At 42.5% G+C, this 26056-nt stretch overlaps 1 protein-coding gene across 2 annotated transcripts in view; it reads left to right on the forward strand.

Annotated features, from left to right (window-relative positions):
• LOC109427965 (rho GTPase-activating protein gacGG-like) overlaps positions 1-26056 on the forward strand; it is a 456067-nt gene that overhangs the window by 336618 nt on the left and 93393 nt on the right. For both annotated transcript variants that reach the window (XM_029876838.2, XM_062858522.1), the window contains exon 2: positions 8850-9533. In XM_029876838.2, coding sequence (XP_029732698.1) covers positions 8850-9533 — 684 coding nt within the window. The remainder of the gene's footprint in view (positions 1-8849; positions 9534-26056) is intronic.

Below are 26056 nucleotides of genomic sequence, written 5' to 3' on the forward strand. Positions count from 1 at the left end.
TCGTCGCATTACATCTTCCAGAGCGATGCTGAAGAGTAGGCAGCATTGTTGCAGTTCGCGGTACGATCCGATCCGAATGAACTGGATTGTTCACCTTAAAACTTTTCACAGTTCAGCACATAGTTTATTATTGCTTTGATCAGTATAGCCAGCTTTCCGAGAAAGTCGATTTCGTCTATGAGTTTCCATAGTCTTGGTCGATATCGTCGTATGCCACATTGCAGTCGAGGAACAGATGAATTGTTAAAACCTGGTATTTACTGCATTTGTAGAGGATTTCCCACACGGTGAAGATCCAACCGGCTGTTGATGAAGCCGGCTTGATAACATCATATGAACTACTTCCACCTAGCAATTACTTCAAGACCGTCTGCCAAGATGGAAGCCTCTTTATCCCTGCAGATTTTGGCTCGCAGTACGAAGCCGTTACGGGATGCGTTGAGTTTCTGGCTAATCTCCTGTATTTCTTTGGAACGGACCAGCAGTTCTATTTCCTCGCACTCCGCTTAGTTTAGGCGCTGTTTTTTCTTTCGGAAGAGCCTGTTCCACTCTTTCCCATTACGCATGAAAAATATTTGGCCAAAAAAGCCCAAGAAATGACAAATATTTGGCATTATGACAAGAAGTGGAATGGAACTGTTCACGCAGGGGCGGGATGAATCAACTGTATTTTGCAATAAAAGACGACGTAGGACGGCCTTCATGTTCAAGTAGTAACTGAATTTATTTGTCTTTTACATACACATACACTTGTATAGGGTACAGGGCACAGTAGTTGATTTGCACAAACAGGAACCTTTACATGTTCTGCCGGGTTCCATGCTGCAGCATTACCGCCCGCGATGTGATCTTCAATTCCAAAATCGTTCTGAACTCCTCGTCGAACCATTCGTTCTGGACACTCCGTTTCGCATATCCAATGGAGCTCTCGGCTGCTTCGTTGATGACTGGTTTTACTGTACTCCAGTAGCCCTCTAGAGGCGTCGCATCTTAAAAGACGCTGTTGTGAAGCAATCTCCCGCTTCCCTGACAACCTACGACCAAGGTTCACCGGGTTAAGATCAGTGTCACGGGGAGGTAAGGATTGGAGATGCTAAGCAGAGGCTTGTGTTCTCAATGAGATCTGAGAAACACAGCCTTTACCGTGCCAATACTGCGGATGCTGCAACGATCGATGATGTTTTACTTTCCGGAATTGCGTAGTCAGAAAGATCTCCTTGAATCTCCGCATCGAGATCTGCCACCCAGTCCACTACAACTCGTTGGAACGCAATCGTTCTGGCAGTTTTTTTTTCTGATACGCCATCAGTTCACAATTGTTGAAATGTACCTCCATTGCTCACTCAACGGGTCTTCGAGTTGCTGTATTTTCTAGATACGGTTCTCACGAAAACTTTCAGGGACGCCAACGGTTGCTTTAGTGATGCGAGGACTATCTGGCTGTACGTCCAAAGAATAACGTTGTTCACTTTTAAAGGTAGATACACCAGAAGGCACTAGGAAATCAACCTTGTCAGAAGCTCCATGCGGAGCATGATGACTTGTATCGTAAGGGCTAATATCGATTAGCTACACATCAAACGAAGACTTGCAGAGTCGTCGGAGAAGATATCTCGCAGGTCCAATGCTTCGTATGCCAGTTCTGATGCTGAAGAGAGGTTCGTAACTGCAACCATTCCTGTAGTAAATGTAAGTGTTGTATGATTCTTGTTGTAAGTACTACCGAGAAGTTTGTATGATCTTGTTGTGTTAAGTGTAGGTTTATCCCAGCTAAGCTCCCAAAGATAAAGTTGGCTAGGATCAGGCTCCACCACCCTACGAGAACATCACCATCTGTAGTTCCAAAACCCACCGCCAGATGGACGGTTACCATCCTTGGTGGCCATGAGGGGTGGCGTAAAGGAATCTACACACGCCATGAGGGGGCAATTACCGTGCAAGGAAGTCAAGAACCTTGCAGCTGATCGATGTCCCAAATCCTTTTCGCTTAGAAAAAGTTCGTCAGCGAAGGTGCTTCGGAAGGTAACGACTAGTAAAGGAAATATTGAAAGGAAAGTGGATAAGTGAAAGAGTAGAGTAGTGAGGAGAAGCGGATTGCGGGAAGGCGAAGTGAGCATCAGGTAACCCCTGAATCAGGGATGCCAGACGATTTTTTCTGAAAAATCTGTATCACTATTTTTAAAAATCTGTATACCATACAAAATTTGGGTGAAAAATCTGTATCCCATACAAAAATATGTATTTCATATAAAACGAAATCTGTATAGAAGCTAAAAAATCTGTGTAATACAGATAAATCTGTATATATGGCATCCCTGCCCTGAATACCCCCATGTTGGTCCAATCCTAGTTTTATCTACGCTGTTCTTCTGCGTTACACAGAATCCCGTTGTTTACAGTATGAACTCCGTGAAGCGCCCTACGTGGCTCGAGGGACTTAAAAGTCGACAAAGGCCGAGAACCAATCCGCCAAAATATCGGTAGGACCCGAAACATAGGTAGCCTGAAGACGTGTCCCAACCCACCCCCGGAACCCGTGGAGAGCGAGCCGAGGATCCACGCCTGTGGAAAGCGAAGTAGTACAATAAACTGTTGTAGCTTGTTAAAAAGAGCTGTTGTTTTCCTCCATTTTGCGTGAGAACTACCACCCGCGAGTAACTTTTTAGTAAACGTGCTGATCCTGAGGCATTTGAGTTGGGGAGTCTCTGTGGTACTCCCGACTGACTTACCCAATACCTACATAAATCACCTTCCAATTGCGTTTCCCACGAGAATCCTGCCAAATAAATCCTTCGCATAATGTGCTTGGCGATGATGATAACCGAAGACAGAAGACTAATCGGACCGTAGAGTTGGCGGATTTCAGACAACACAAATCTCTCACAAAGCTCATCCCGCAGTGAACTGCAGGTCAAACCTAGAGTTTTCATGACTCTCTCGCAGCCGTCACTAAGATTCACCAGCTCCTCACGATCATTTTCAAGTATTCGATGTAGCAACTCCATACGGTTGAAGTTCTACTTATTGTCAGCGACTCCAACGGATTTCAGCCTTCCAACGAGCACTGGGTCTAGCACTCCATGGTTTCAGCTCTGGTGAGTATGTCGCTGACATAACATTAGCCTTGTCAATACTCAGTTGCAGCAAATACCTTGTAGCAAGAAGAGCAGCGAAGGTTGTTTCAATGCTTCACCGTTGTCAATTCCAGTACACGAAGAGACAGCGCTGGATCAGTTAACGAAAAGATTCTTTGGAAGCACAAATTGTCTGGAATGACCCTGAGGTGCCGATACATCTTCAATATATCAGCAGTGTACATAACAACATACTCCTGGAACCGAACTAGGATCATGAAGATGTCGTTTTGTACAGTTGTGCCTACCAGAAGAGCTTGGTCTACAGCGACGTCATTTGTTGAAGCCTTTGCTGATGCATAGAACACAATGCGGAACTTTGTACTAGAACTGGACGGTGTAATACTGCATGGTAGGGCAGGGTAGGGCATGTATTACCGGAGTTTGTGTGCTGCATCGGAGTCCTCGCCGGCGTCGCAACAGTATCCTAGGGCTTCATAGACCTCGATGAACTTCTTGTACTGGAGTTTCATAACTGGATCCCTCTGTGGATCGTTCTTCATTACCGTGTCGGTGTCGTTTTGAACATGGATAAAGCATTGTCCAGTTAGAATCCGGACGCAAAGGATAATTTATTGTGACGCTCTAAATGATCATAATCATATTTTTTTCACTGCAGTCTGATCATAAACAAGTCCTCTACTGACGGTGAAAATTTCATCGATTTTCTTGCTACGAGTGAAAAGTTATTTCAGAATGAAGACATGCGAAGGAAAAAAATCTTGCACAAACACGCTGAAAATTTAGGGTGGTCAGGTACGACAGTCGCGAAAAATGTTAATATCTCCAAAACCATTATGTGTGATGTGCTCAGATGTTGTTAACCATGCCATGAGGAAGTGTCCAAGGAAGATTAAAGTTTATGTTCATGGATAAATCTGCTTGGAATTCCAAGATTTGGCAGGATGTTCGAGCTCTGGATATCGTTTTCTCACACCACGATTTTGACACCAAATGTGTACAAAGATAAAGATGATAACCTCAAGAATCGCGTGCTGCTTTTCAAAAATGCCCAGAAGGGATCTGAAGAGGTTTGAGCTACTTTGGAGAGCTATCACGACAGCTTGAGATGTGCAGTGGTGTCATCACTGTTGGATAGTGTTTATTAACGAAAAAACACTCAAATTTCGCTTCTTTGGAATTCACTGATAAGCCCGTAATTTCGCAAGAAGAGAAATATTTGGTAAAGTTTCTTTGGATTCTTAATCAGACTGGTAGAGGGTCTCAGGACACTACAGAGATGACCTGATTGTTAAACAAATACGCCGAAGGGGTTGATGTTAAAATTTACTACCATTGTGCAGATTTTTAAGGAAGTTATCACGGAAAAAATGAGAAAATGTATTAAAAATCAAATTTAATAATTTTAATGATATTTTTCCATGAAGCTACAGTAAATTATCTTTGTTTTGATGGCTTAACCTTTTATGTTTGTTATTCCACCTCTGAGATATAAGTGATTATCTGCGGCCGGATTCTAACTGGACAATGCCTTAGATAGCCAGAAATGTCTTCTTGCGTTGTTGTTTTAGATCCGAAGGTTTATCAGCATCTTTGACTTCCTCAACTTTCCAAAACATTTCGTGGTTTCGGTTGCTCTGGTGCTCCTAGACTAGCACCTGGCCAAACTATGCTTCATGTAGGTAGATCAAGCAATTCCCATGACAGCTGGATTCATCCCGATTTTGAGCAGTCGAAGGAAATAGGATACGCAAAAATGCATGTTAATTTGGTCAAGTAGATTAAACTCGGGATCGGCCACTTCGAAATACCCAGCTGGGAAGTGGAAATGACTCTGGTTCCCTTGGAGTTCGCAAAGCATTGAAAAGGCCGTGTACGTGGATTTAACTGCTGTTTTTAGCTTCTCCAGAGCACCTCTAGAGTCTTGCCAGCACCCACTCCGCAATTGGTAGAAGTATGCGAGCCCTATGCACCACCAGGCGGTCTGCCATATGCTTCAAAATAAAACTCATCAGCGAGTCAGAATCCAGAACTACACGGCGTGGCATCTCCCTGTTGAAAAGGTCCCGCAGGTTGAATAGAGCTATCATGAGTATTGCCATTTTCAGCTCCAAAAGTTCGTTGTTCGGAACAGCCGTGTTTGACGATGTCCGGGAAGGTTCTTCTACTGGCGAAGCCTGCTGGTTCACCTGAGCTGTGCTTACCTTCTGCATCAGTAAAGCAGGCTTCTCTGGCAATATTATCGGATCCTTATGTAGAAACTTGTGGTGTTTCTACTGTCACTCCGAACAGGTCTTCCTTGATGAACAATTGATGGATCGGTGTCCGGGATTCAAGCAGTTGTTACACAGATTCAACTTACCTCGTTCAAAAGTCGAGCTGTTTCGCCTTAATGAATGTAGGACAGTGGCGTAGGAAGTGGCGATGATCCTCGTAGCACAGGAGATAGCGCTGAGGCTTGCTTGTTGGTATCGCAGCATTTACCTTCTGCCTTACCAACTTCACGTTAGACGATTTAGAGCACGCTTTGATCATTTCTCACAGCTGAAGACAAAACAGATCGTGATGTTGGGCCGTGATGATCTTTGTCAGCTCCAGCAAGTTATCATGATTCCTTTTTGCCATCAGTTTCAGCTCCAGCAGACCTGCTAGGGTGATGTTTATGATTAACGAGGTTTCTCGAACTGGTCCTTCAGTTGCTTCCATGTCAACTGAACATCTTTCTACTAAATCATCTTCGCCGTTATCGATTGGGAGGCACTACCAATAAGGACCTCATCAAGATGGTGTAGCTTCATGTAGTTCCCCAAACTCTAATCGAAGCTGGGAATTGGCGCTCGCAATGGCTGTTCCTGGACGATTACCTTAAGCCTGGCAGTTTGTAGCAGCTTTTGTGGTAGTCAGTCCTGCTCCTCTAACTTCAACGGCGTTGTCGCTTCTGGCACTCCTCGGTGAGCTGTGACGTACCCTTGCTAGTGCAGCTTCTTCAGCTCCTTGAAGTAAACCTTCACCAGAGATGGAGTTATCCTTCCTAGACCATCCTCTGCTTCCTCCAGGGTGTTGCTGATCATGGTGACTTTCCGCTTGATGTGACCACGCGAATGGATAAAGGTCTCCAAGTAATTTATCTGCTCTTCCTTTTCTCTCGGACATTGGTAGGCAGCATATCGAATTTCATCTGCATCTCATCATGCTCTTCTATCCTCAACGACGGTGTTGTTTCTAGCACTTCTTGGTAAGCGGTTGATGAAGAGTTCTCGTATAAAACTTACAAGGAGCCTATGAAGAGAGTCTCTCAGTTAAGCAGAAAGCTTTAGCTTGGATAGCCAGCCCATCCCGAGCTGATATGGTGAAGAGACTCCGACCATGCATTAGTCTTCAGCCACCACAAGTTACGGTGGGTCAGGATAAGAGTCCTTCTTGAACTCATTCAGTGTAATAGGGAAGGTCAAGGTGCGATGGTACTTGATGAAAGTTCGCTAACCGCCGGAGTCTTGCTTTAGGTGTCCCGAACTGCGATGGCCCATGAACAAGCAAACTGTGATCACTGTGGGCCCAAGGCTGTACCAAACTTCCCAATTGTTTGATTTGATCCGGGCAATCCGAGTAGCATAACAGCGCGACGGGAGTTCCCAAGTGCCCAGCCTTCAAGAGAGTGTTAGCTGGTAACGCAGTTGAACCTGAACCACTATGACGTAGATTAGTAACTCCTGTGTCAAGCAGTCACAGAGTGAAGGACGTATATTGTATTATAGCGGGCCTGCACCACTTACCCACCAGAAATGGTAATTGGATCACCGATGGGTCCAAAACAGCTGCGGTATAGATGACGGGTAGATACGTAATAAATAGGCTGATTAACGAGGGTTTCGTAGCTAGCAGCTGCTAATCGCCTCCTCAATGGTTGACAGACCAGTTCTTACAGATGGTGAACCACATGGCGGTGGAGTTGACGAAGCTATGACCGGCGATTAACTGGTGACTTCAATATGCTCTGATGGTGGAGTGGCGAAGCCGTTTCACCAACCAGCGGGATAAGATCTTGATAGAGGACCTGGCCATACTCAATTTCGATCTGGGAGATGTCGGTATTGAAAGTACCCTTCAAGAGTATCAGTGCGGATTAAGTCATCAGCGTTACATCCTGAAGAAAGTTCAAGTGGACGCTAGGTCGTCGTAGATAGACGCGAGTTAGCTCAAACTGAAGAGTTGATAATGTCTACGCTCACAGCAACAACCTTGCGGTATCGACTACAACCACAGCAGGCAGAGCGACTAGTCCAAGTCCTCATAGGTGAATGACATTGAACTTCGACGGTGAAGTATTTAGGGAGACATGGACAAGAAAGGCGATGGATCAGCGAGCTCGAACAGATGAGAAGCATGGCGAACGATGAGTGGCGTTTACGACTACTGAGGTCACGCTCCGAGATTGGTGCTAGAAAACAGAGCTGGTTGTGGTTGAGTCTCAGCGTCTCAGGTGAGCACCATCCTGTACCAATTCAGATGTGCATCACTATACCCAGAGTGGTATTTATCTAGCTAATTAGATCACATTTCGCACACGGTCGGATACACCCGGCGACGACCGACCGACCGACGCTTCAAAAATTGGCAGGCCAAAAGTGATGAACGAACACTACGAGGAGACACGGAGGAGACCACAGGAAGAAATCATTAAAGCGCCCATGGTGCACCAATGAATCTTGCGTTTGCGTCCCCGATGAATTCCGTCACTTTAACACGCCGGCCGCGCCGTGTCGCCCGGGGTTCGATCTTCAAAGATACGCATTCCGGCTGCTGCATACCGCGTCGCCGGTGGATGGGACCCGGGCAATTTGTTTATTTATTTAGTTTTAAAAGCTGTACAAGTAGATGACTGTAGTTGGAAGTAGAGAACTACTTGAGCCATCTCATATATTTATAGTTATGAGTTTCGATTTCCCACCGTGGCGTGGTGGGGAGGAAGATCGAGCAACTGTTGCACATCCGATTGCGATCGGAATTCGAACTTCGTTTCATGTGTGGGGATATATCGACTGGGCGGCGGTTGGTTGGCGGCGAGCAGCCGGCGACATCTTGTCAAAATTCCCGCTTTTAATGATGTTTTTCCAAGTGATCGCGGAAAGTTATGGCTGCTTTCTGCTTCTGAGTCACAGCGCGGGTAAGCCATTTATTTCGGTCTCAGCAGGACGCCGACGTAAACATGCATTAATGAAGATCAAGATTACCGTTGATCTTCGATCGGTTCAGCTTGGATCGACTTGGATCGCTGCAGTAGTTCATGAGTCAGGTGTGAAGCAATGGTTTTTATGTGGTTGGTAACACTGGCGCGTCAGCGCCAGCACCGTCATATTCGTTGACCTCATTGCTGGCTGCCAGTCAGTGACGATAAAAACAATAACACTTTTATTAGTCTATTTACTATTTCGGGTGCTGCTCGATAATGGATGCTTCGAGGCCGAGTACATTAGATCACTCCCAGATCATGGCAATGCCGCTGCCGCGGTTAATTAGCTTTGCACGTTTCGTTTTTTTCTCGTTGCGCGAGAAGGGGTCGTAGCGCAGTAACTTTTGTTTTTAGGTTATGTTTATCCAAATGGTCGACGATGCCGCATACACATATTTCCAATCGTAAAAATTCAATTTAACACGCCAAAATTGAAGGCCACGCGGTCATCAAATCTCGGATTTATGGGTTAAACCCAAAAAAACGTGTTGATTAACCCCCGGCATTTGTTTCTCTATTTGCAGCAAGCCGAAAAGAAGGAGAAACTATCGCCCAACAGTACGACAGCGGCCAGCATGGATGGACTGCTGAGTGCAGCGACTGCCACCACAGCGGCTACGGCGGCCACCACCACGACCAACGTTTCGTCGCCGCCGCTGGCGTCGTCCACGATCATCGAGCAGAATGGCGTTACGCCACCGTCCCCATCGACGACTCCGCTCTCCGACGACGCCGGCAGCGTCAGCGGGAAGCTCAAGCTGGATCTCACCGGCGGCAGTCCGGACAAACCCGGTCTCGACGGAGCGGTCGATTCGCGGCTGGATCTGCTTAAGGACGCCAAATCGTTTATTATGAACAATAACAACATCAACAGCAGTAACAATAACAACAATAACAAAAGTGACAGTTGTAGCAGTAGTATCGGCCACAGGGTCAGCCCGAGTCCGACGGACAAGGACCGGGATAGTGGAGGAGCTAACAGTAGCTGCAATGATCAACACAGCAGTAAAGATAACCCGGCGGACAAAAGTTGTAGCGCTGGCAACCAGGCGCAAACCGGTAGCAATAGTCACAATGACAGTAGCAGTGGTAGCTGTAGCGCCGAGGGAAACGATAGTGGTGAATCGAAGGAGGCCGCGGCGGTGGCCGCCGAAAGCCGAACGGCGCCCAAAACGCTTGCGGAGGAACTATCGGCAAAGGATAGAGAGGTAAGTTTCTTATTTCTTTTCCGAAGGAATTGTCATACAATTATAGATCGGTATGCATAACGGGTATTTCAACACATTCAAACTATTCTAGAACAAAAAACTTGAAGTTCTTTAAGATTTTTAAAAGTATACTTGACAACTCCTAAACGAATTTTTCAGTTTCTAAGTATTCCCTTTAATGTGAGTTGGACAGCCTAAAATTCTTCCCAACCAAGCTGAATTATTCGACCAAGTTTCAGAAAATTTGGTCGACAAAAACCCCCCATGAAGATACAAGAACAAACCTGCCGATAATATACCCATCGAGACCCTAGTTAGCCTGAAAACGTGCCGTGGAATTTTGACGTCTATGAGAGTGTCATTTAGTTTGTGAAAATGAACAACTTTCTCGACGACACAAATCTCTATCCAGTCACTGTGATGGAGAATAGGCACTGGTGTCACCAACCACTGTTAAAGAAGATCAAATACCTCAAAAGCTACTAAATAATAAATATACCTCTCGAATTCTCTTCATATTCAAGTAATGCAGGTCTGATTCACTTCATGATCGAGTGATTCAGGTTTGATTCACTTCAAATTCTTAATATTCAGGTCTGATTCACATCATATTCAAGTGATTCAGGTTCGATTTACTTCATATTAAAGTCACTTCATATTCGAGTGATTCAGGTCTATTTTACTTTATATTCAAGTGAATCAGGTCTGGTTCATTTAAAGTGATTCAGGTCCGATTCACTTTATTTTCAAGTGATTCAGGTCTGGTTCACACCATGTTCAAGTGATTCAGGCTCGATTTACTTCATAATCAAGTGATTTAGGTTTGAATCACTTCATGTTCAAGTGATTCAGGTTCGATTCACTTTGTTTTTAAGTGATTCAGGTCTGATTCACATCATATTGAAGTGATTCTGGTCTGATTAATTTTATATGAAAGTGAATCAGGTCTGGCAAGGGCGTAACCAGCTTTTCGGCCAAGGGTGGGGGCAAGCTCCCTTAGCAAATTTGTGCCTATACTAGCTTATATTCATACGCATTACGGTGAAATTGAATATAATAACATTATACTCTACAAGCGTTATTTAATCCTTCAGCAGTCACACTGTTGTATACGTTAAAAAACTCGCCTGATCTTCAAAAACCAACGTGGTGCTGGTAGCAGTGAGCAATTACTGGATGATTAAGGATTTTTAGGACTAGAATTTCCTGGTTCCTGTATGAGTCCTTTTTAAATTATCTTCCAATATTATTTGGTGGAGGAGTTCCTCTAGAAATTCTTTAAATAATTAAAAAATATCATCAGGTAAACCTGGAGAAGTTTTTAGGTACATTTTAAAATTTCCAAAGAAACTCCTGAATGATTTTTTAAAGAGAACCTGAGAGGAATTTCTGAAGAAATAATTTGAGGAATTCCCGGAACAATCCCTGCAAAATTCCTGGATAAATCCCAGGAGCAATTCCTACAGGAATGCCTGGAGGAAGCCCTGTGGAATCCCGGAGAAATCTCTGGATAAATTTCTGAAAGCATACCTGGAGGAGTTCCTGTATAAATTTTGGAACGAATACCTAGAGAAATATCTGAAGAGTTCAATTCAATTCACTTTATTAATGAGATTTTCAGCCGTTGGCTGGTTCATCTCAATATCTGAAGAGATCTCATGAGGAAATCCTAGAAGAAATTCTAGACAAATTTCTGGAGAATTCCTTGGAGGAAGTTCTGGAGAAATTACTGGAGGACTTCTGGGAGGAATCCCTAGAAAAAAAAGCAATCTTCCTAGAATTCCTAGAGGATATCATAGATAAATTTCAGAAGGAATTCTTGGTGGATTTCTTGGAGAAATCCCTGAAGCAAATTCCTTTGAAAATCTATAGAGAGTCCTGGAGATACTTCTGAACAAATCCCAGACGTAATTCTAGGAAGAATTCTTGAATAAGACCCAACAGGAAATACTGAAGGAATTTCTTGGATGAATTTTTGGAGCAATCCCTGGAAAAAATACTAAAGAAATCTCCAGAGGAATTCTGGGAGGAATTGCTGGAGAAATTTTTGAAAACATCCCTTGAGAAATTCTGAGAACCTAGAGGAACCCCTGAAGCAATTCCTGGGCGAATCTCTAAATGAATTTCCGGAAGAATGCCTGGAGGAATCCCTGAAAAAAACCTGATAGTATTCCTGGAGAATTTCCTGGAAGAATCTCTGAAGGAATACCTTAAGGATTTTCTAAAGAAATTTCTGGAGAAATTGCTGACATAATTTCTGAAGGATGTCCAGGAACAATTCCTAGAGAATTTCCTGGAGGAATTCCTGAAAAAAAAATCCTGTGGTATTTCCTTCAGGAATTGATGGATAAAATCCTGGAGGAATTCCTAAAGGTATTCCTGCGAGAATTGCTGGAGGAATCTCTAGAGAAATTCTTGTAAGAATTACTGGATGAATTTCTAGAGGAATCTCCAGCGCATACATCAAGCTTTCTATTAATGGTGGTGAGATGCGTGGGTGGATCCCAGAAGGCCCTAAGTCGACAGAAACGTGTTTGTTTACGCAATGTTGATGTGGCCTTTTCAATTGTTGGTCTTGAAATCTCTGGAGAAATTCAAGCAAAAATCTCTGGAGAAATTCGTGAGAGGATTCCTGATGGAATCTCAGGAGATATTAATAAATGCCTGGAGAAATTCCTAGAGGAATTGCTAACAAAATTTATGAAGGATGTCCTGGGGTAATTCCTGCAGGAATTTCTGGAGGAGTTCCTGGAGAAGTTCCTGGATAAAATCCTGGAGGAATGCATAAAAGAATTCCTAGAGGTATTGTCGTGGTATTCCTGGAGGAATCCCTGAAAAAATACTGAAGGTACTTCTGGAGATTTTCCTGGAAAAATTTCTAAAGAAACCCCTAGAGGATTTACTGGAAGAATCCTTGGAGGAAATTCTGGAGGATTTCCTGGAGGAATCCCTGGGGAAATTCAAGGAGAAATCCCTGGAGGAATCCCTAAAATGATCTCAGAAGAAATTCCTTAAAAAATTCCTGGTGGAATCCCTGAAAATTTCCTGAAGCTATTCCTGGAGAATTTCCTGAAAGAATTTCTAGAAAAAAGTCCTGGAGAAATTGCTGACATGATTTCTGAAGGATGTCCAGGAGCAATTCCTGGATCAATTCCTTCAGAAATTACTGGACGAATTCCTGAAGAAATTCTTGGGGTAATTCCAGGAGAATTTCCTGGAGGAGTTCCTGGAGAAATTCCTGGAGAATTGCTGCAGGAATCCTTGGAGAAGTTCTTGAAAGAATCTTTGAAGAAATTATTGCCACAATTTTTGGACAAATTTCTGAGGGGAACTCTAGAGGAACTCTGGGAGAAATTTCTGTAAAAATCCCCTGAGAAATTCCTGGAGGAATTTCTAGAGAAATTTCTGGAGAAATTCTCGAAAGAATTTCTGAAGGAATCTCTGGGAGAATTCTTGGAATTAGTGAAGAAATCCCCGAAGAACTTCCTGGAGAAACCCGTGCAGCAATTTCTGGAGAAAAATCTGCAAGAATTCTTGGAGGAATTCCTGAAAAACATTTTGAAAGTATTCCTAGAGTAAATCCTGGAAGAAATGTCGAAGAAATCTTTGAGGAAATTCCTGGAGAAATTCCTCGCGGAGACCCTGGAGAAGTTCCTGGATGAAATCCTGGAGGAATGCCTGCGTAGATTTCTGAAGAAATACCACGAAAAATTCCTAAAGCAATCCCAGGAGAAGCTCCTGGAAGAACTCCTGGGGAATTCCTGGAGGAATCCCTGAAGCAATTCCTGGAGGAATATCTGGTGCAATTTCTGGAGAAATCTCTGCAAGAATCCAAGGAGGAATCCCTGGAAAATTTCCTGGAAGAATGCCTAGGAGAATTCCTGGTGGAATTCTTGGAGGATTCCCTGAAGTTATTCCTGGAGAAATCTTTGAATAAATTCCCTGGAGGAATCCCTTGAAGATTTTCTGGATAAATTTCTGTATTAATTCCTGGTGGATTTCTTGGAAGAATCCAGGAAGCAACTACTGGAGGAATCTCTTGATGAATGCCTGGAGGAAGTCCTGAAGGAATGCATTGAGGAAAACCTGAAGGATTTCTTGGAGGAATCTCTGAAAAAAAAATCTTGTAGGAATTCTTGGATGGATTCCTGGAGGATATCCTAAAAGAATGCCTGAAACAATTCCTAAAGGAATTTCCAGAGGAACTCCTGAAGAAATTTCTAGAAGATTTTCTGGCGGAGTTTCTGGAGGAATTGCTAGATGAATTCCTGGAGGAATATTTAGAGAAACCCCTACAGGAATTCCTAGAGGAATCCCTGGGAAAAATCTTAGAGGAATTCCTGAAGGAATTTGTGGATGAATCTCTTAAAAAACGTAGAGAAATACCAGGAATTAATCCTGAAGAAATCGCATATGTAATTCTTGGAGAAATTTTGGAGGAAGCCTTAGAAGGGAAGGAATACCTAAGGCAATTCCTGGAGGAAGTACTGAATTATTTCCTGGAGGAGTTCCTTAAGGAATACAAGGAGGAATTCCTGAAGGAATCCTAAGAAGAGTTCCTGGGAGAATCTTTGTATGAATTTTTAAAATAAGTTGTTCCAGAAAGAATCACAGAAGGATTTCCCGAATTAAGCCCTGCAGAAAATCTTCGAGGAATCCCTGGAGAATATCCTACTGAAATGCCTGTAGGGATTAACAGAGGAATCTCTGGAAATACTCCTGGAGGAATCTCTGGAAGAATTCCTGGAGGAGTTTCTGGAGGAATCTCTAGAGGGATTTCTGAAAGAATTCATGGATGATTTTTGAGACGAATCCCTGCAGCCATTCCCTAAGGAATCCCTAAAACAATTCCTGGAGAAATCTCTGTAGAAATTCGTGGAGGAATCCCTTGAGAAATTCCTGTAGGAATCCCAGGAAGAATTCCTGAAGAAATTGCAGATGGAATCCTTGGAGAAATCCTGAAGGAATTCTGAGAAGATTCATTGGAGGGAGTCCTCGAGGTGTCCCTGTAGCAGTTCCTGAAGGAATCTCTGTAGGAACTCCTGAAGAAACCCCAGGAGGAATCCCGGAAGCAATTCGTAGAGGCATTCCTAAGGGAATCCCTAAACAGTCACTGGAAGAAGTACTGGATTATTTACTGGAGGAGTTCCTTAAAGAATTCCAAGAGGAGCTCCTTAAAAAGTGTTCCTGAGGGAATCGTTGGAGGAATTTTTAAATGGAGTTGTTCCTGGAAGAGACACAGAAGAAATTCACGGGAGAATCCCAGGAGGAATTCTCGAAGGAAAACATGGAGGAATTTCTGATGAAAACACATGAGGAATCTCGGAAGCAATCGCATGAGGAATTCTTTAGAAAATCCCAGGAAAAATTTCTAAAAAAATCCTGGAAGAATTTCTGTTGGAAAAAAATATGGAGAAATCCATGTCTCCAATAATTTTTGGTCGAATTATTGTTGGATGCATGGATGGATTGCATGGATTCAAAGAAAGATTGTTTTATACAATGTTTTAAGGAACTCCTGGATTATTTTTGCCTTCCTCGTACACTAAGTGTACTGGAAAGGCTATATGTTCACTCCAAAAATGACTTTTTGATAGAAGGCCCGGAGGGTCGAGTCACATATACCAATCAACTCAGCTCGACGAATTGAGGTTATGTCTGTGTGTGTGTGTGTGTGTGTGTGTGTGTGTGTGTGTGTGTGTGTGTGTGTGTGTGTGTGTGTGTGTGTGTGTGTGTGTGTGTGTGTGTGTGTGTGTGTGTGTGTGTGTGTGTGTGTGTGTGTGTGTGTGTGTGTGTGTGTGTGTGTGTGTGTGTGTGTGTGTGTGTGTGTGTATGTGTACAAAAAACTCACATCACTTTTTGGCAGTAAACCTCGACCGATTTTAATGACCGATTTTTCATTCGACGCGGAATCTGGTCCCATTGTTTCCTATTGAAAATGGTTCGGATCGGTCCAGCCGTTCCGGAGTTATGGCCATTTAGGTGTTCCGGACCTGTACCCCAGGAAGGGGCCAGATATGAAAATGCTACAACCCTATGCATGCGACACATAAAACCGCGGCATTTTCCATAACCTAATGAACGGTATGCAGGAAAATACTCTCAGACCATATCTGAACCGGTAGTGTTCCAGAACCGGTTCCGGGTGTCCCGCCGGAAGTGGCCAAATAAAAAAGTGAACCAAATCCATGCATGCGACACATCAAATAGCGGCTTTTTCGATTACCTGATTAACGGTATGCAGGAAAATAGTCTCAGACCACATTAGAAACTACAGGTAGTGTTCCGGAACCGGTTCCGAGTGTCGCGCCGGAATTGGCCAAATACAAAAGTGAACCAAACCCATGCATGCGACACACCAAATTGCGGCTTTTCTGATAACCTGATGAACGGTAAGCAGGAAAAGAGTCTTAGACCATATCTGAACCAGTGGTGTTCCGGAACCGATTCCGAGTGTCCTGCCGGAAGTGGCCAAATACATAAGTGAACCAAAGCAATGCATGCAACACATCAGATTGCGGCTTTTTCGAAAACTTGATGAACGATTTGCAAGAAAATAGAAGCAGACTACATTAGAAACTACCGGTATTGCTCCGGAATCGGTTCCAGTTGTCCCGCCGGAAGTGGCCAAATGTAAAAGAGAACCAAACCCATGCATGTGACACAACAAATCGCAGCTTTTTAGGTAATCTGATGAACGGTTAACAAAAAAAAAATCTCAGACCACATTAGGGAAAACCAGTAGTGTTCCAGAACCGATTCCGGGTGTCCCGCTGGAAGTGGACGAATGTGGAAGGAAACCAAACACATGCGTGCGGCTAATTAAATACCGGCTTTTTCGATAACCTGAAGAACGATCAGCAAGAAAATAGTCTCAGATCACATTAGAGACTACCGGTAGTGTTCCAGAACCGGTTCCGGGTGTCCTGCTGGAATTGGTAAAATGTAAAAATGATCCAAACCCATGCATATGACACATCAATTCGTGGTTTTCTAGGAAATCGGGTGAACAGTTAGAGGAAACTAGTTTCATGCCATATTTGGGACAATTGGTACTGTACTGTACTGGTTTCAGATGTCCCGCCGTAAGTGGTAAAATGTAAAATTGAACCAAACTCATGCATTTGGTGCATCAAATCACGGCCTTTTCGATTACCTGATGAACGGTTAGTAAGAAAATAGGCACAGACTACAAACAGGGGATAGACAAAATGATCGGGATAGGCGATATTTGCATTTTTCAAAAAATTTTGCTCACTTTCGTAGTTCCGGCAAAGCACCCAAAGTTGGTTCTGCTGGTAGTCTCTAATGTGGTGTGAGCCTATTTTCTTGCTAACCGGTAATCAGGTTATCAAACAAGCCGCGATTTGACGTGTGGCATGCATTAGTTTGGTTAACTTTTGTATACGGCCACTTCCGGCGGGACACCCGGAACCACAAACACTACCGGTAGTAACTTCCAGGGGATAGACAAAATAATCGAGACAGGCAAAATTTTCCCTTCTCAAAAAAATTTCAATTAGCTGTAACTTTTCGAAAAGTGCATCAAACATTCTCAAATTTTCACTATAAATTGATCAACTAGTTGTGTATCAGTGGACAAAATTTGAAAAAGATCGGGCTATATTGCACGAAGTTAAAGGCATTTTAGAAAAAGGTTGAATTATCCGATAGCCAACTTTGAGCTGTTATATCTCCGAATTCAATGAACCGAATGCGATGAAATTTTGTCCATTTATGACTTATATAATAAGCTGTACAGAAGTTTTCCGGCAGAAGTATCTGTAAAAAATCGGAAGAAATCGTGGGAGGAATTCTTGGTGCATTTCTTGGAACAAATCTTGAAACAATCACTATCGGAGCCCTGCCAGATGCCCATGGAAGAATTCACGAAGAAGAAACTCCTGGAGAAGTCTCTTGAGGAATTTCTGAAAGAATTAACTGAAGAAGTTTCTGAATAAATGCCTAAAGGAATTTCTGCAGGTGTCTTTGAAAGTATTTGTAAAGAAATCCCAGGTATTTTGCTCGTAGCATGACGTTTGTATGAATTGAATACTAGTGAAAATTCGTGTTGCAGTAGCACATAAATGCACTCTATATCAGCATATTGTAACGTTTTGCGTTTTTTTTTAATTAAAAAAAGTAGATAAAAATAAAAATAAAATTGATTTTTCATTAATGTTTGTATATAAGTTATCAACTTTGAAATATTTCGTTTATGTTTGTAAAATCGGTTCGTGCCTGTTACTTATGCTCTTGTGGAATTTATTTGTCATAGTGTTTGTTAAAGCTTCCTCGATAGTAGCGCTTTTATAGCATGATACGCATGGCGCGTACATACCTTTTGGCGGATTACAGGCGCGATGCAAATTTGTCGCCATGCATGATATTCGCCATGCTAAAATAGTTGGCGCGATTATTAATAATAGAGTAATGGTTCAATAGTCGGACTTTTCGAAAAGAGGCACGGTTTCGAGGCGCAAGACAATTTTCTACTCGTTCATTTCGCTACACAATCGGCTGGAAAGCAGAAGTGCGCGAGTATAGTTTCGAGCGATAGCTCCAAATTACGTTTAGTTGAGTCAGAAGTTGAAAGTTATTTGAAGTTAAGTTTGAGTTCTGGTGAAAGTTATTTCTAAGGTTGAAGGTAATTTAGTAGTGAGTGAGTTTAAGTGTTTCTAAGTAATGTAAAACGTTTTTTGTGGTTTTCTTTCTTGTATAGTGGACCGAGGTCCATAGAATCCGCGAATTCTGCTGATAATTTTATTCAGTTGCAGAAACTACGAAAAAAGTTAATTACCTTTTTAATAATTTCTAAAAAGTGCTTATTGAAACTAATTCGCTTATTAAAACTAATTCCTGTTGGACGTGTAGCGCCCAGCAGCGCTTTTTTCGTACGGCTGGATTTCCGTGCTATTTCGGCGATCGTCATCGCCGAATCGGGGTGTTATTGGCGGAGTGAACCGCCCTTTCGTCCGTTGAACGCGACCCGTGTGCCCAGCTAAGGCCCGCCTTCAAAGGTAGCCAAACGGAGTGGAGTGAAGTCGCTAAGCTATTTTTCGTAGCGAGTAATCCCCCTCGGTCGCCAAAAACCGAAGGTAGGTCCAACTTCGTCTAACCCCGTGGACCAGGGAACGAGAGTTTTGGTTCGCGTGCAGCGTGTCGTCAATTGCACGCCGCGAACCCGGTCACAATCCAGGTACATAGGAGTAGTGGCATTCCCCGCTCGGTCATAGTTGGAACCTAAGTACGCGAAGCCGGGTCGCTGGGCTCTGTAGCTCTCCTATCGACTGGTGAGGGACCGTCCCGGGAATCGTACGGCGTCCGCCGCATACTCTCGTCGAGATAAACCGGAAGCTTCCGTCCAGCCGCCACTCCCTCCGCAACGATAATACGGCCATAACGCACACGGGTCTCCTCGTCGTCGCTGCGCGCCAAAACGCAGCACCAACACGCCAGGTACCGCCATCTTCGAGAACCGAAGGACGCCATCATCGATTCGTCGAGCTTCGTCGTCGCCCCGCCATCGATCGTCGTCAAAAAACCTGCGCAGGTACGTCAAGAGCTTCTTTTTTACATGGCCATGTTTGCTCTTTCCATTCCGTATTGAAATTTCCGTCCAACACGAATGAGTCGCCTAAAAATAAACGGTTAAATTGTTGAAATTTAGTTCAGTTACATTACGTTTTACGTTGCTTATTTTTAATAAACATACTCACTACCTTTAGTTACGTTTCGTTCCGTTATTCTGCTCGATTGAGTAAGCATCCCTTCGGCTCTCCCTAAGGTTCTGTTAGCCTGCGAAAGAGTAGAACTTAATTTTGCGTTTTTCGAAGCAATTCTGTCGTTTTTCGATGAACCGTTCGAAAACCATCCCTGAGAGGAATAGTCTCTAGCATAGTCGGGCATACTTCAACACGACCGGTGGTCTCTCTCTGAGAGTGGCGCTTAAGCCACCGCGCTTTATCGACCCTCAAGAATAGTTTAGCGAACGGTTACATTGGCGCCCAACTAAAAAGAATTTAAACGTTGCAGTTCTTTCAAAATCTATTTTAATTGGAAAAAAATAAGTTTTAATTTGATTTCACGGTAACTTTATTATAGAAAACTTTGAATTTGGATTTCGTTTGCATTACATTTTCTTTGAATTTCTAGCAGTAAGTTTGAATTGAATTTTTATTTTAGTTAGTATATTCCTGAATTGAATTTTAATCTTATCCTGAACTGAACATTGAATTTTATCTTTTACTTGTATCGCTGAATTGAATTTTGATTACAGATTAAGTTTATTATTATTTTCCCTTATTTTAATTGAATTCATTTCTAGTTTTAAAGATTTTGAATTGTTTTTTTCTATAGCCTAAGTTTTTATTTAATCCTTCTCTCTGAAAAACTCAACTTTTGAATTTGAACTGAATTTTATTTTTTAGTCTGGTTTTTTCCTTTTTTCTGAATTTAAACATTCGTTCATCCGATATCTGGATTCTAGAATCGTAAATAACAAAATTTGAATTACTTTTTGCCTAGTTTCACCTTTTTTTTCTTCTGTTTTTGAACATTTAGTTGATTCTGAGCATCGGTTTAATCTATAGTTTGAAATTTGAGTTGGAATCTGATCGAAATTGAGAGGGTGATAGTTTTTCAAAAAATCTGAGTGTTTACGGGTGAATTTTCACGATTTGAGAATGGCTGGACCGTATATACGACCAACGGTCGACCATCTGTTAGAGGAGGAGGTTGATTTCGAGCTACGTCTACGAAAACAGACAGTTGATAGGAGAGAGAATTTAGAAGACAAAAAGAGGTTATTGAGAAGGTTGTTCAAGGAAGACAGGAAATACAACCTTTCTTATGAGAGTGTGAGCAAGTATTCAGATGAGATCAAAACGGTAGCAAGATCAGTAGAGGAAATAGTAGCACAGTTACGGAAGAAGTTCGATAGAAACTTGGTTTCGAGATTACGACACTTTTTGATTCGCGTAGCAAATGCTTCAGTCGAGAATGAAGAGGAGGCAGCAGCTAGAAAGGAAGCTTGTGAACAAATTGAAACGGTTCTCATAGAACTAAACCAGCATGTTCGAGAAGAGCTTGAAGAAAAGGGTAGTCAAGACTCAGGGAAGAAAGAATCAGGTGTCAGTGAATCGTGGAGAAATCCCGATCCGAATTCTGCGGTAAAGACGAAGAGGGGAGATATAGGTGCGGAAGATGTGAAAGATAGGAGTCAAGCAGTCGAGACAAATGAGCAAGATACTAGATATCGCCCAATTAATCCGGGTGCTCTTTTAAAGACACCACAAAAGTCGATTCGAAGTTCATTCGAGTCGCTTAATTTCGACAAGTTAGAGTTGAAATGCCTTGGAGGCAATTGCAAATGTGGCGATTGTGAAGGAAAGGGAGCTAGGAAGAAGGATTATAAGGATGAAAAACCATTTAGAGAGGAAGTTACGACTAGGGGTGGTAAATTTGGCATTGATTATGAAGGAAAATATGAAGAAGTTTTTTCAGAAAGAGGAGTGTTTGGAAATCGATTCTCGAAGAAGGACACTCAGACAGAGCGAAAAGAGAGAAGACAGTCATTCAGAAGCCCTGAAATTAGAAGTGTTGAGAGGCAGAAAGGCAGGTATAATGATAGATTGCATAGTTTCGCGTGCGGAGGAAGAAGTAACTCTCTTGAAGACGTTAGTTCCGGTGAAGAATTCAGAAGAAGACAAGTGGATAAGGCTGATAGAAGAAAGGAGAAAAGAAGTGAGAGCCCTTTAAGGAAACATAGAGTCAATTACGAGGAAACAGGAAGAGAGAGACATGGTAGATCACGTAATCGGAACAGGTACTCTTGTAGCGAATCTGATAGTGAATACAGTTCTGATATCAGTCATAGAAGAGAAGGAAGACATCGGGAAAAAGGTCGTAAAAATCGTAGACATAGGCATCATAGCTCTTCATCTTGTAGCTCCTCGTCTAACAGAAGAAGTTACTACAAAAAGTCAAGGGTTGAAAATTGGAATCTCTCGTTCTCCGGAGACAACAGGTCTATCCAAGTTGAAGACTTTCTATACAAAATTAAGAAACTGGCAAAACATGAAGGTGTTTCGGATAAAGAACTACTGCGAAACATTCACCATCGTCTTAAGGGAGAAGCGTACGACTGGTGGTTCACCAGAGAGGATAAATTTACACGTTGGAGTAAATTTGAGGATGAAATTCGTTTTCGTTATGGGAACCCAAACCGCGACAGGGGAATTAAAGCACAAATACGTGAGCTCAAACAGAGGAAGGGAGAAACGTTTATCGCATATGTTACAGAGGTTGAGAAACTCAACCAGTGTCTTCAACGACCGTTTTCGTCGTCAACACTCTTTGAACTTATTTGGGAAAATATGAGACCTCATTATCGTTCGAGGTTATCGATAATGGACATTTACGACCTTGAGCATTTGATAAGGATCAACCACAAAATAGATGCTAGTGACCCTAATTTCTACAGAACAAACAATACTGGGAAAAATGAAGTTAACCACATTGAAGCCGAAGATTCTGCTGAAGAAGATTCGGATTTTGATTTAGCGCCAGTTCAGACCATTCAGAAATCTCAACGTAACAATCGTCAGCAGGCAGTATCTGGGACTACTAGCCAAAGGACGTCAGTAGGACAACCATTGGATCAACGAGTATCAACGACAACCTTAACCTGCTGGAACTGCCAGAAGAATGGTCATACGTGGAGGGACTGCAAAGAACGAAGAATAATTTTCTGTTACGCTTGCGGTAAATTAGGAAGGACTACGAGAACTTGCGAGAACAATCATCCTACGATGGAGGAAAGAAATGTCCGGATCTCGTCGAGGCCAACAAACTAAGAGCGGGATGTTTGCAAGGGAATCCGATCATCTCGCCCGTAGAAACGATTCCCGATCTAGGAGATAATGAAGGTCCAAACAATATGTCAATTTTGGAAGTTCGCGTGAATCCTAGTTGTTGTCCTCACATTAAAGTTAATGTTTTAGGAACGGAAATTGTGGCTTTATTGGACTCAGGAGCGGCTGTTAGCGTTATGAGTTCCATGCAGCTTCTAGAAGCTCATAATTTGAAGATTTTAAAGTCTGACATAAAAATTTGCACAGCTGACGACACTAAACATACCTGTTTAGGGTATGTGAATGTACCTTATACCCTTGGATCAGATACAAGAGTAGTACCGACCCTTATAGTTCCTGAAATTCGAAAACCACTCATCTTAGGGATGGATTTCTGGCGGGCGTTCCATATTCGACCCATGATGGCAATCGATAACAACATCCGAGAATTGGAACTATCTTGGACGTCGAATCAAGTTAGGAATCAACTGAACTTTTTAAGAGCAGAGGTAGACCAAAGTACTGAAAATGAAGCTCCCATCGAATTTGTGGTTAAAATGGCAGAACCGTTAGAACCGACGTTGGAATTCAAAGCTAAACAGGAGGATGATGACTCTCTGGATATCCCAACATTAGACTTGCCTGAGGAACCAATGAAAGACATCGAAACGGTAGAAACGGAGCATACACTGACTCCACAGGATCGACAGAGACTGACAGAGGTCTTGAAACAATTTGCTTGTACTAGTGAGGGACGATTGGGAAGAACGACGCTCCTAGAACACGAAATTGAGCTATCTACAGATGGAAAGATGCGTGACTTGCCGATGTATCGGTACTCTCCTAAAGTCTGGGAGAAGATCGAGGAAGAGCTGGAACGGTGGAAAAGTTTAGAGGTAATTGAAGAATGTACTTCTGAGTACGCAAGTCCTCTAGTACCAGTGAGGAAGGCGAATGGAAAAATACGCGTCTGCCTGGATTCTCGAAGGATTAATTCGGTAACAAAAAAGGACGCGTATCCTATGAGAAATATGGCGGAAATATTTCACCGGTTACAAAAGGCCAGGTATTTCAGTATAGTTGATTTGAAAGACGCCTATTTCCAAATTCCGCTGAAAGAGTCGTCCAGAAATTATACAGCCTTCCGCACACCGAAGGGTCTTTTTAGATTCAAAGTTGTTCCGTTCGGACTAAAGAACGCTCCGTTCACTATGAACAGGTTGATGAACCTAGCGATTGGTTTCGATTTGGAACCATTCGTGTTTGTATACTTGGACGATATCATTATTGCAACAGAGTCACTGGAGGAACATTTTCGTTTATTGGAAGAGGTGGCCAAAAGATTAAAGAGAGCAGGATTGACCATTTCTGTGGAGAAAAGTCGATTTTGCAGGAAAAAAGTAAAATATTTAGGGTATATCCTCACGGAAAATGGATTATCAATCGACAGCTCTAAATTAGAACCCATATTAAACTATCCAAGGCCAAAAACCATTCGAGACGTAAGGCGACTAATGGGCTTAATGGGTTTTTACCAGAAGTTTATACCACAATACAGCCATCTAACAGCTCCGATCACGGACCTGCTGAAGAAATCCAAGAAATTTAAGTGGTCCAACGAGGCAGAAAAAGCTTTGGATGAACTAAAGGCAGTATTGACTTCTGCACCGGTTCTTGCTAACCCTGATTATTCGCGTCCTTTCGTGATTGAGACTGACGCATCACAACTGGCAGTAGGAGCTGCACTCTTACAGGAGTTTGACGACGGAAAGAGAATAATAGGTTATTTCAGTAAGAAGCTTTCTACCACGCAGCGGAAGTATTCAGCAACAGAAAGAGAGTGTCTAGCTGTATTGTTGGCCATTGAAAACTTTAGACATTATGTCGAAGGATCGACTTTTACAATCATAACAGACTGCAGAAGCATCACATGGCTGTTCTCTATCTCAGCCGGAAATGCCAATTCGAGGTTGCTCCGGTGGGCGTTAAAACTTCAGTCTTATGACTTCCATTTGCAGTACAGGAAGGGAAAGGATAACATCCTTGCGGATTGCCTATCTCGCATCGATTCCATTTCGGTTGATGATCAATATTCCGAATTGATCTCTAAAATACAAAAATCTCCACATGAATTTAAGGACTTCAAGGTTGTGGCAAACAAGATATACAAGTTTACAGAGCAAGGGGGAACTCAAAAACTTTCGGACAAGCGGTTTGATTGGAAATATTACCCGTCAGAACCGGAAAGGCTCCCTTTGATACAATCGACACACGATTCAGCGCACCTTGGATTTGAGAAAACGTTGAAGGCACTCAAGGAGAGATACTTTTGGCCAAAGATGGCCTCGGATGTCAAAACATACTGTAAAGACTGTTTATCCTGCAAGACATCAAAGGGGATCAATATAAATCCTACTCCTGTGATGGGTTCCCAGAAGAAGTTCTGCGAGTACCCGTGGCAGTTTTTAACCCTAGATTATGTAGGGCCATTCCCATGTTCAGGAAAGGGAAGATGCACCTGTCTATTAGTTATAACAGACGTATTTACCAAATTTGTGATGATTCAACCATTCAGACAGGCAACTGCATCATCACTTGTCCAATTTTTGGAACAAACCGTTTTCTTGTTATTTGGAGTTCCAGAAATACTACTAACTGACAATGGAACACAGTTTACGTCGAAGGAGTTTGCTGCCCTGCTGAAGCAATATGGAGTAAAGCACTGGCTTACGCCCTCCTATCACCCTCAGGTGAACAATACAGAGAGGGTCAATAAGGTGGTTACAACGGCAATAAGAGCCACCTTGAAAGGGAAACACACGCAATGGACCGAGAATTTGCAGAAAATTGCATGTGCAATTCGAACTTCTGTGCATGATTCAACGAAGTATACTCCTTACTTCCTCACGTTCGGCCGGAACATGATATCCAACGGGATGGAGTATGAAAGATTACGAAAAACTAACACTTCTCCCCAAGAAAGTCTCAACGATCAAGATCGAGAAAAACTGTATCAGGAAATTCGAAAAAATCTTGCCGATGCATATCATAAACAATCAAAATACTACAACTTAAGATCTAATAAGAATGCCCCTAGTTACCAAGTAGGAGAGAAAGTTCTTAAGAAGTGTACGATTCAATCAGATAAATCTAAGAATTATTGTGCCAAACTTGCACCCAAATACACAGAAGCATTCGTGAGTAGAGCCTTAGGAGACAGCTACGAGTTAATCGACAAGGATAATAACGTTTTAGGCATCTATCACGCAAATTTTTTGAAAAAATTCTAGAGAAAAAGTTTTAAAGCTATGACATGAGATAACAAATCGATATGTACAAGGATGACAAAAAACACATCAGTGAATCCACCAACAAAGATGGTAACCACAGTATATTGACGTTAGCGTTAGTAAGTATAAACAAAAATCGCGACCTAGCCTTATAAAATCACTTAAATTTACGTTAGTCGCTGAAGTTTATAAATATGCACTAATCTCACCAAATCACCATTCATTGCTGAAGTTTTTTCGTTGTAATCTAATGTGTCGTCATATTTCCAAAGCTTTTTATAGTTCCTTTTATAGCGTTGATTACTGTTTTTTTTTCCTCGTCTCTTCGAAGGTGTAAGTCCTAAAACATAAGATACATTTTAGTTAAGTTTAGTTATAT

Source organism: Aedes albopictus, chromosome 3 (genome assembly GCF_035046485.1).
Source record: "Aedes albopictus strain Foshan chromosome 3, AalbF5, whole genome shotgun sequence".
In the NCBI taxonomy this organism is placed as follows: domain Eukaryota; kingdom Metazoa; phylum Arthropoda; class Insecta; order Diptera; family Culicidae; genus Aedes; species Aedes albopictus.